Source organism: Perca fluviatilis, chromosome 5 (assembly GCF_010015445.1).
Source record: "Perca fluviatilis chromosome 5, GENO_Pfluv_1.0, whole genome shotgun sequence".
NCBI classification, from domain to species: domain Eukaryota; kingdom Metazoa; phylum Chordata; class Actinopteri; order Perciformes; family Percidae; genus Perca; species Perca fluviatilis.
This window is the reverse complement of record NC_053116.1, coordinates 40,440,019-40,452,518: the sequence shown is the minus strand read 5'-3', so window position 1 is coordinate 40,452,518 and position 12,500 is coordinate 40,440,019. Positions and strand designations below refer to the sequence as shown.

At 45.2% G+C, this 12,500-nt stretch overlaps 1 protein-coding gene across 2 annotated transcripts in view; it reads right to left on the bottom strand.

Moving 5' to 3' along the window:
- Positions 1-1,104: 1,104 nt before the first annotated feature.
- hm13 (histocompatibility (minor) 13) overlaps positions 1,105-12,500 on the bottom strand; it is a 21,300-nt gene continuing 9,904 nt past the window's right edge. For both annotated transcript variants that reach the window (XM_039801763.1, XM_039801764.1), the window contains 8 exons: positions 11,618-11,716; positions 10,131-10,213; positions 8,428-8,516; positions 7,663-7,748; positions 5,829-5,954; positions 2,039-2,096; positions 1,333-1,453; positions 1,105-1,243 (listed from right to left, as the gene is read on the bottom strand). In XM_039801763.1, coding sequence (XP_039657697.1) covers positions 1,120-1,243; positions 1,333-1,453; positions 2,039-2,096; positions 5,829-5,954; positions 7,663-7,748; positions 8,428-8,516; positions 10,131-10,213; positions 11,618-11,716 — 786 coding nt within the window. In that variant the 3' untranslated portion in view covers positions 1,105-1,119. The remainder of the gene's footprint in view (positions 1,244-1,332; positions 1,454-2,038; positions 2,097-5,828; positions 5,955-7,662; positions 7,749-8,427; positions 8,517-10,130; positions 10,214-11,617; positions 11,717-12,500) is intronic.

The window sequence follows — 12,500 nt, the reverse complement described above, 5'->3', positions numbered from 1 at the left end:
AGACAGACAGACAGACAGACAGACAGACATCACAAGCTTCCAAAAATGTAATGATGCAACACCTTTAGGGCTGAATACACAACGATATGTGGACCTAGATGAATGGATTAAAACACACATACCACACACAAACCTAATTATGGACTGGATATAATGATACCTTCCACTAACTTACTGAACGAGGAAACTAACCACATGAGGTTCCAGTGACGAGGACCATGGACTAACCAGCAGGGTCTCATTTAGGATGAATGGAGTAAGTAAACCTGGAACATCCGTGGAGCTCCCTTGATGAGCGCATGAGGGAAGACAGGGGACCAGGTAGAGGAGAGGTGAAGACAGACAGACAGAGAGAGAGAAAGAGAGACAGACAGAGAGACACATATATGGAGAGTGAAGAGAGCAACTATTGTAATATGAACTAACGAAACATGCTTCACTGAAGGTTACACACGTGGACAGACTCAGATTATTACTAAGTGTCTGGACAACATATGGGATGGACCTACAGAGAAACAAAGAGTAGATCCTTTAGTAAACAACAGCCCAAACACAAACACCAAACTAACACTAGAATATTAAAATAGATTAAAAATAATTAGGGTGTATAAAAATATTGCACAGGTAAAAGCAGAGCCAATAATTTTAGTGTATAGGCAGCTATTAACAACTCAGAAAAAATAAGGAGTTAAAGAAAGCCATATAAATGGTGAACAGGAAAGGAATGTGGATGGAACAGTGGAAAGATGAACAAGATGGGTGGAGGAAGCCTAAACATGGAATAGTGAAGGAGGAAATGGATGGTGGAAATGGTGGTGGATGGTGGATGATAAACGAAAAGGGACGTAACTAAAAGGTCTATCTCTGTAGGGAGCCATCCCATAATGTTGTCAGACACTTAGAATAATAATCTGAGTCTGTCAGCAGCAACAACACAACTTTTAGTGGACGTTACACTTAATACTGGACCAGTTTCAGAGATTGTTGTTCCCATCAGACACTTATACACAAACACATGGGAAAATACAGTCCAGGTTGAAAAGGTTGGAAGTTACCATTTAAGTTAATTTCAAATCACATGAAAAAGTTTGGAGAAGCTCTTTCCATATGCCTCCATGTTTAGGAGCCCCTGTCTCGTACCTGTGCGTGTTTGAAGGTGTGCATGATGAAGATGGTGAGGCCCAGTCCGAAGATGTAGGCCAGGAAACTGGAGTAGAAATACGTTCGGCTGTTCTTCTTCAGGCTGCAGGAAGAAGTAGGTCATTACGATCATGAGAAACATTAATCTGTCACATTATGAACAGAGGAGGAGGAAAAGAGGGCGGGGCTTACCTGACGTCGAAGCGCAGCAGCAGGGCGATGAAGATACCGGGGATGACGATGTCTCCCAGACCCAGCATGGCAAAGTTACTGGCTTCAAGTCCTCGCTCCAACAAGTCCTGGGGAAACACCACTGTGGGGGGTGGGAACAGAGAGAGAGAGACAATGTGACAGAGAGAGAGACAGACAGACAGACAGAGAGAGATTTTTTTATTTTTAATGTAACTTTATTCTATCAATCCTCCAACATGTTATTTACTAAATAATCCATCCATCCTCAAACAAGAGGCCAATAAAGACATACACATACACATACACATACACAGAGGAAACAGTCAGCTGGTCCACAAACTGGGCTGCTCAGCACTGTAAAAATATTGCTTTTTGTCTTTATTGGTAAATGTGTGACATGCATGTGCAGCTGTCTTTAATTTCAATGTTAGGCGGCTTCCTTTTACATTTTACAAACCCTCTGGCCCCTTTTTTCTTTCATCCCAACTGTGCATTTTCTCATGTTTTTGCATATTGCTTCTTTTAGTTTTACTTTTATAAGCACAAATACAAAACCCCACTGTGTATGAAAACAGCTTTTAGATGCGATACAACTGGCTGCATGGTGACTAAAGACTAAAAATAACCACTTTTCTGTGTATTAGTCGTGCTGACATTCGGTACTTGCAGCAACAATGGGACCCTGGCAACAACGTCACATACTTACATTTGATTGGGGCTTCAAAGGACTTGGCAACCGTTACCATGACGTTGGTCCCAAACACCTGGAGACAAAGAGAAAGGATGCTTAACTTATCTGAGCAGATGTAATGTTCATTTCTCTGTACTGAGACGCTCCAACGTCTCTCTATTTCTATACCAGGGCTTCTCAAAGGTATCGCTCAGCATGCCATTTTTATTCAAGGTTGGGGGTCCACAACAATCGGCAACAACAAATCTACTCACTTATAACTTTAAAAAAAAAGGTCCAGTGTGTGGGAGTTTCTCCCATCTAGCGTTGAGATCATATATCACAATCAACTCTCTCTCACCACGCAGTTCAAAGTAGGTATTACAGCTACGGTAGCCTTCAAGCTTCAAAAAGCCGGTCTCTTGCTCTTTTTAATATCCTTTTTCTTTTTCTGGGAGAAGAAGAAGTTGAAATTGTGATTTTGAATATGTGTGGTCCTCCATGTTTCCTTCTTCAAACTCGCCACCGGGGCCGGAAAGCTACGATACCCGTTAGCAGCAGCTGGGAGTTTATCATGTGACAGAGAAAACAGGAAAGGTGGAGCAGTATGTCCCTCACACACACACACACACACACACGGAGCAGTATGTCCCTAACACACACACACACACACACGGAGCAGTATGTCCCTTACACACACACACGGAGCAGTATGTCCCTACACACACACACACACACACACACACACACACACACACACACACACACACACACACACACACGGAGCAGTATGTCCCTAACACACACACACACACACACGAGCAGTATGTCCCTAACACACACACACACACACACACACACACACACACACCGAGAGTATGTCCCTAACACACACACACACACACACACACACACACACGAATATTCCCTAACACACACACACACGGAGCAGTATGTCCCTAACACACACACACGGAGCAGTATGTCCCTAACACACACACACACGGAGCAGTATGTCCCTAACACACACACACACACACACACACACACACACACGGAGCAGTATGTCCCTAACACACACACACACGGCAGTATGTCCCTAACACACACACACACACGGAGCAGTATGTCCCTAACACACACACACACGAAGTATGCCCTAACACACACACACACCGGAGTATGTCTAACACACACACACCAAGTATGCCCTACACACACACACACGGAGAGTATGTCCCTAACACACACACACCCCTAACACACACAAGGTAGTCCCTAACACAAAATCAAACACACACACAAGTAAACACACACACACACAGTGCTAACACACACACACACAACCACACAAAAGTAGCCTAACACACACACACAAGTATGCCAACACACACAAGAGACCAACACACACACACACACACACACACACACACACACACACACACACACACACACACACACACACACACACACACACACACACACACACACACACACACACACACACACACACACACACACACACACACACACACACACACACACACACACACACACACACACACAACACACACACACACACACAAATATTAACACACACACACACACAACAAATATTTTCCACACACACACACACAAGTACAACACACACACACACACACACAAAGTATCACACACACACACACAACATTATGTCCTGTATGTCCCTAACACACAACACACACACACACACAGAGCAGTATGTCCTGTATGTCCCTAACACACACACACACACAGAGCAGTATGTCCTAACACACACACACACACACACAAAGTAATGTCCTGTATGTCCCTAACACACACACACACAACATATGTCCTGTATCCTAACACACAACACACACACACACAGGCAGTATGTCCTGTATGTCCCTAACACACACACACACACAGAGCAGTATGTCCTAAACACACACACACACACAGAGCAGTATGTCCTAAACACACACACACACAGAGCAGTATGTCCTGTATCCCTAACCACACACACACACACACACACACACACACACACACACACACACACACACACACACACACACACACACACACACACACACACACACACACACACACACACACACACACACACACACACACACACAGAGCAATTATGTCCTGTATGTCCCTAACACACCCACACACACAGAGCAGGTATGTCCTGTATGTCCCTAACACAACACACACACAGAGCAGTATGTCCCTAACACACACACACACACAGAAGTATGTCCTGTATGTCCCTAACACACACACACACACACAGAGCAGTATGTCCTGTATGTCCCTAACACACACACACACACAGAGCAGTATGTCCCTAACACACACACACACACAGAGCAGTATGTCCCTAACACACACACACAAAGAGCAGTATGTCCTGTATGTCCCTAACACACACACACACAGAGCAGTATGTCCCTAACACACACACACACACACACACACACACACACAGAGCAGTATGTCCCTAACACACACACACACACAGAGCAGTATGTCCTGTATGTCCCTAACACACACACACACACACACACAGAGCAGTATGTCCTGTATGTCCCTAACACACACACACACACAGAGCAGTATGTCCCTAACACACACACACACACACACAGAGCAGTATGTCCCTAACACACACACACACACACAGAGCAGTATGTCCCTAACACACACACAGAGCTGTATGTCCCTAACACACACACACAGAGCTGTATGCCCCACACACACACACACACAGAGCAGTATGTCCTGTATGTCCCTAACACACACACACACACACACACAGAGCAGTATGTCCTGTATGTCCCTAACACACACACACACACAGAGCAGTATGTCCCTAACACACACACACACACACACACGAGCAGTATGTCCCTAACACACACACACAGAGCAGTATGTCCCTAACACACACACACACACACACACAGGCAATATATTCCCTAACACACACACACACACACCCGCAGACAGTATGTCCTGTATGTCCCTAACACACACACACACACACACACACACACACACACACACACACACACACACACACACACACACACACACACACACACACACACACACACACACACACACACACACACACACAGTATGTCTCTTACCAGCTAACATATTTCTAGATAGATCATGAATATGGAGCGTCTACTCCAGTTCATGCAAATGTTTAATTTCCAGCCAATAGGAAGACTTGGAATTAATGGTGGAGTTAAATATTCATGAAAAAAGGACAAGTTGGTGAACGGGGCAACACAGATTTAGATAATGAACATCTAAACACGTTACACACTGGGACCTTTAAAACAACAAACATTCAAGTGGAACAGTCTGTACAGATACCCAACAGGACCTTTCTTTCGGTGGCCTACTTTCTGTGTAATAACAACATTTAAATTTCACCTATATTCATCCTATTTAAATGCTGTTATTCATTCAGAACATTTTTCACACCACAGAATGAAACCACTACTGTATATTCAACGTCACTTTTACACAATCAATGTACTGATCCATAGAAAATGTGTTTAAAAAGATGAAACATTACAAGGTTTTGAATTCATAACCCGACTTTGAGAAGCCCTGTTACACACACACACACACACACACACACACACACACACACACACACACACACACACACACACACACACACACACACACACACACACACACACACACACACACACACACACACACACACACACACACCACACACACACACACACACAAAAGATATATAAATGTATAAATTGAGTGTTGGTCTCACCCAGAAGACGTCGTAGACGAACAGCCCCCCCAGCAGGATGCAGCCGGTGCTGACGTTGTTCAGGTGGAGCAGCTCCACGCCGTTCAGGGCAAACGCCAGGCCAAACAGGTTATTGGCTATCCAGTGCTGTGATGTCACACAAACACAGACAAGTTATTGGCTATCCAGTGCTGTGATGTCACACAAACACAGACAAGTTATTGGCTATCCAGTGCTGTGATGTCACACAAACACAGACAAGTTATTGGCTATCCAGTGCTGTGATGTCACACAAACACAGACAAGTTATTGGCTATCCAGTGCTGTGATGTCACAAAACACAGACAGGTTATTGGCTATCCAGCGCTGTGATTTCACACAGACACAGACAGGTTATTGGCTATCCAGTGCTGTGATGTCATATATTATATTTTATTGCATCCGAGCAGGGCTTGACATTAACCTTTCTAGCTCACCAGCCACTGTGGCTAGTGGTTTCCCAAAAGCTACTAGCCACTCAGCATCTCCACTAGCCACTCAGCATCTCCACTAGCCACTCAGCATCTCCACTAGCCACTCAGCATCTCCACTAGCCACTCAGCATCTCCACTAGCCACTATTTTGTGGTAAATTAGGTTTTATTTGAATAAAGTTGACTATGGTGTGCCACAAATAACGTGAAGAACCAGATTAACAACCCTTTTAAATGTAAATGAGCTGTAAACACCTAAATCAAGACTACATAAAATATAACACAGCAGTCATCAAATATTCAGCTCTGATAATGTGTGTAAAGATCCTTTTTGTATGAAAACATGCAACCGAATAACACAGAGAGTAGCTTCTTATTGTAAAAGGCAGCCGTGCCCTCGGTGACGGGAAGCAGAGCGCACAGACCAAATGTCCTGCTGCGCCATCTCTATTCTTCTTCTACAAACCTAAACCTGACACAGTCTACGAGCTGTACAGACGCAGCCGTTGCCTCGGCTTGCCATGTCGCGTGCGGGGCTCTGGGGAATATTTTAAGGAATCGCCGTGGCTTGCTGGTCTGGTGTGCCGCTGCACACTGGGTCACGGCTGTGTTCCTGTGTCAGACAGTGGCCCAGTACTCCAGCCACCAGTGTTTCAATATAAAAAGGCACGCCACCCGCCAAAGTGGCTAGTGAGAGTGACTGTAGCTGCATCTCTTCACCCTTATTTGATAGCTCCTCGAGTCCTCGGCCAAACCGGAAGTTGTTCTGTCCCTACGCGGTGAGCTCTTATTTCTGCCCGGAGGAGGGATCATGGAGGAGCTATAGGCGAGGATACATGAGAGCAGCCTTCCTGGAAGCAAAATTAGGAATCCCACTATGGCCACGCCAAGACCAGCCCTACGAAGCAGCTCCATTGGTTGGGGTTAGGCATTGACCTCGAGTGGTTAAGGTTAGGGTCAGGGGATAGGACCTGTACATGTAAGCATGGACGCCTGGCCAATAGTGGTGTGTGAATGCTATTGAAGGGCGGGTCTTGGCGTGGCCATAGTGGGATTGGTAATATCGCTTCCTGGAAGCCATGCAGCTAGAGGAGTTGCTAACTCCGCACAAACAGCTGGCGAACTTATGTGGCGCTTCAGAGGAAAGGACGTCTCATCCCTTTAAAAACCACATTTGCTCGGTTCCTATCTCCTCCCATAATTCCTTGTGTCTCTCCCGTGCATCCTCAGTGGGAGGGACTAAGACAAGAGGAAGGGAGGCAAGTGGAGGACTCGAGGAGGCAATTTAAGAGCTATGAGAAGCTCCTTGTGTTACCGGGTGCTAATGTCACGCCCTGCATCCGAGTCCAAACAGGTTTTTATGTGATTGGTTACGGACGTTACCTTCTTGAGCAGGTACCAGACCCCCACCACGCTGCTGATGAGCAGACACACCAGGTTCTTGGTGTCAAACTCGTAGTTGACTATTTCTGCAGAGAGACAGACAGAGACAGACAGAGACAGACAGAGACAGACAAAGACAGACAGACAGAGAGAGAGAGACAGACAGAGAGAGAGAGACAGACAGAGAGAGAGACAGAGAGATTGAGGATAAAACATGTTTCTTAAAAAAAGGTTGATTTAATACTAGACTTGTAGCTTCTTCAGGAGCAGAAACAGCTCTATCTGTGTTTATAGGATCCCTCTGATACATCTCTAGAGGCTATCCTTCCAGGAAATTCTAACTGGAAACACTTTCTAGCGAAGAAATTAGGGCTGGGCAATATGGAGAAAATCAAATATCACGATATTGTTGACCAAATACCTCGATACCGCAACGATATTGTAGTGTTGACTATCGGTGCTTTCACAAAATATTTACACAATGAGATTTTTGAGAAATAATCATCAGTAATGTGGATATAATGACTAAGGGGGTAAAGGTGAATAATAGAACAGTTACAACAGTCTGGTAAGTTCAGGAAATGACATCACTTTACTGTAATACAGCCTTTAAAACCAGGAGAAGACACTTATGCCATGTTACGATATCCAAAATCTAAGACGATATCTAGTCTCATATCACAATATTGATATAATATCCATATATTGCCCAGCTCTGGAAGAAATAACATGTGTTAGTGTTGAGTGCTGTGCAGCAGGTCTCACCTTCTTTGGTCTCTTCAGCGCCCTGAGTGAAGAGCAGCTGGTACTGTTTGTTTGAGAAAGAATCTGGAAAGATTCTGGACATCAGAGGACTGAGAGACAGAAACAGGAAGACACAGTAAATCACCTTGGAAGGCAAGGGGTTTCTTGCACTTTGTGCTTTATTTTTGCACAGCTTCCTCGCTCTTAAAACTACAGAAGCGTGAAGATTCAATTGAGAAAAAAAAAACCTTATTTTTACAACACTAATGTCTCGTTAATACAGAAAAAGCAAAAATTCAGAGGAACAGGAGGACTGAGCTCTCTCTCGTTGACACAAAGCTGTTGGTCTGAATGTCTGTTTTTCTGAATTAACGAGATAGTTAACTCTTCAAGTGAACACATTATGATTCCATACACAAAAGTTTATCTTGTACGTACGAGATTAACTTTAGGATATAATCTCCTACATATGAGAAAACATCATGGGTCCTATCTCGCACCCGGCGCAGTGCAAAGCCCGGTTCAAGTGTCTCTGTTAGTTTAAGACCGACCCAGTTGTCAGTTTCCCGTCCAGCGCCCACGTCGTTTAAATAAGAGATGCACCTGCACCCATGTGTGGCCCATGGGCGCGCTGGTCTTACAGGGAGGTGTGTTCAGGTGCATTCTGGGCGTGCTGGTCTTACAGGGAGGTGTGTTCAGGTGCATTCTGGGCGTGCTGGTCTTACAGGGAGGTGTGTTCAGGTGCATTCTGGGCGTGCTGGTCTTACAGGGAGGTGTGTTCAGGTGCATTCTGGGGTCTTACAGAGTGTGTTCAGGTGCATGGGCTGGTCTTACAGGGAGGTGTGTGGGTGCATTCTGGGCGTGCTGGTCTTACAGGGAGGTGTGTTCAGGTGCATTCTTGGGCGGCTGGTCTTACAGGGAGGTGTGTTCAGGTGCATTCTTGGGCGCTTGCTGGTCTTACAGGGAGGTGTGTTCAGGTGCATTCTGGGCTGCTGGTCTTACAGGGAGTGTGTTCAGGTGGCTTGTCTTAGGGAGGTGTGTTCAGGTGCATTCTGGGAGTATTGCTATCTTGAGGCAGCGGGAAGTGTTCTGATCGTGCCATTGACCAACAAAAACCTGGTCTAAAGTCAATAACGCAGCATTTCATTGTTATTTTAACAGCAAATTAGTAAAATGCTCCTAGGCTCGTGCACACTATGCTAGTCTCTCTCACACACACACACACACACACACACACACACACACACACACACACACACACACACACACACACACACACACACACACACACACACACACACACACACACACACACACACACACACACACACACACACACACACACACACACACACAAGGGTGTAAATCCTCCATCATAACAGCAATGCTCCAAGGTCCAAACACGCCTGGCTTTTAAAGGTGATGGGAGCTGATCTCTGATTGGTTGATTGCATGTTACGCCCAAAACACACCTCTGATTAATGAAGACACTAAGAACAACCCTTTAGGACCAGGCGCCCTAAACACACCTGCACCAGGAGCTCCACACCGTGTAAATTGTTACAGTAGGGCCCTCTGTGTGTATGAGATATAACATTTTGGTTTGGATGTGACCAAACAAACACCTTGCCTTTCAGGGCTTCCGTTCCACCTTCCACATGAACGTTGACTTTGCTTGTTTTTATACTTCCAGCGTTTCCCAGCATGCAGTGCGTTTTGTTTACCTCATAGTGTGGGACAGAGCCAGGACGCCCAGGCCAAAGAAGTAGACCGACAGCAGCAGGTTGATGTACTCTTGAGAAAATACCTGCATCAGAAAACACAGAAATCTGAGTGTGACGCAGCGCTGGAATGTAACTAAGTACATTTACTCCAGTACTGTACTTCAGTCCAATATAACTTTGGTTTAATTCTCTCGGCACGGCCGCTCTTACTCCCTCTCTCAGACACGAGACACCAGTCTGCCGTTCAGCGATTCTCTCTTTATTTTCTCTGTCTTTTCGCTTTAAAATAGTCAAAATCCATACTAGAGTAACTCATTTCATATTCCAGCTGCTGCAATAAACGGGCAGAGCAGGAATCAACCTGCACTAAATCATCTGACAAGTGTTTGATGGTTATATATTTGTGCTTTGGAGCATAATCACTGTAGCCTAGAAATCTAGACACACCCTAGTAGCAGCAAATGTATTTTGCAGCCAGGGTCAGTCTAGGCACTCTCCTTTGGCTTGCGAGCTGGAAAAAACAAATTTTGGTCAGGCCAATCACATCGTGTATAGAGTCTGTGGGCGGGGCTTATGGCTGCTGCTGCTGGTGAACAGAGGTCTTCTGGAAGACTTGGAGCTCAGCTTTTCTTTGAGAAAAGAACAAAGAACGGCCCTGAAGTCATTCTATCCTATTGCATGCAGAGAGAATTTGAAAGACAACCGTTGATCCCGCCCCTCAGATTGAGCCCTGACCAATGGTGAGTTCCCAGACCCAACATCTGGATGTGGGTCTGACTTGTCAGGCTATAATCACTGCGAAGCATTCATAAAATAAGCTTTATTTCTCTCTCTCTCTACTGTACAATGACAGATTCAAGTAGCTACAAAACATGAGTTCTGCTGGTATACGGGTGGACTGGAGTATGTGATGTTAAGCTCCATGTGCACTTCGTCTTCATATTATGTCTTATTTGTATATTTTTATTTTTGTATATTATGCCTATACTGAATATTGTTGTCTCTACTGTACAGTATGTGTCTATATCACTAGTTGTCTACTGAATGTTTACTACTACATGTCTATTTGTTGAATGTATAGAGAGTTAAAACCTACCAAAGCCAAGTAAGGGCACTTGGCCAATAAAAAACTGATTCTGATTCTGATTTCTGGTGTTGTGGAGGCAGAGCTTTCTCCGTAGCCTACTGCTGCCACTTTCAACATGATCAAAGACTCGGATATCAGCAGGTTTTTGGATACGAGCCGACCTTATCTAGAAGCTGGTAGAAGGAATGAAAGAGGGATGCTGTGTTCACACGCTCCAACAAGTCCTCCACCGCTGGAACAGGCTGGAAAATATCACGTTGTGCACGGCTGCATGTCAACGGGAATATTAGTGGAATACTCACCTTCATTAGCCGTAGAAACAGCCTAGAGGAATACCATCTTTATCGGAATAAGAGCAACAAACTGAATATTATGTGCATGTAAATGTAGTCAGTGTTACCTTGAAGAAGAGGTAGAGCCCAAACAGAGTGCAGCTGGCGATAATGGGAAACCTCGCCGCGTCTCGACCGGTGATCGTTTCTGGCATGTCTGATGCATTCTGGGAGGAGAGAGAGAGAGAGAGAGACAGATTGGTTAGTAAGTTATTAGACCAAAAAACACACAAGTTTCAATCTGAAATAAGCACAAACTAGCTTTCAGTTCATGTAAACAAACTGAACACTGCCGACTTTCCATTTACGTTGCTACGTTTTGGTTTAAAAAGGAATATCTTCTGCTACGTTTCCCCTTCTCATTCCTCCTGCTCTGATGTTTCCCCCTCTCATTCCTCCTGCTCTGTTGTTTCCCCCTCTCATTCCCCCTGCTCTGGTGTTTCCCCCTCTCATTCCTCCTGCTCTGGCGTCTCCCCCTCTCATTCCCCCTGCTCTGGTGTTTCCCCCTCATTCCCCCTGCTCTGCGTGTTTCCTCCTCATTCCCCCTGCTCTGGTGTTTCCTTCCTCATTCCTCCTGCTCTGGTGTTTCCCCTCTCATTCCTCCTGCTCTGATGTTTCCCCCTCTCATTCCCCCTGCTCTGTTGTTTTCCCCTCTCATTCCTCCTGCTCTGATGTTTCCCCCTCTCATTCCTCCTGCTCTGGTGTTTCCTCTCATTCCCCCTGCTCTGGTGTTTCCCCCTCTCATTCCTCCTGCTCTGGTGTCTCCCCCTCTCATTCCTCCTGCTCTGGTGTTTCCCCCTCTCATTCCCCCTGCTCTGTATTATTTTATACTAATTTAGACAGCATATTCTGTTTGGATATCCAGGATAAGGCCTTTTTCCGAATTTAGCATTTCCAGCTTAAGACGTGTGTGATATGTCGGTATTATTCAGGTTTCAGAAGCGTTCTTTG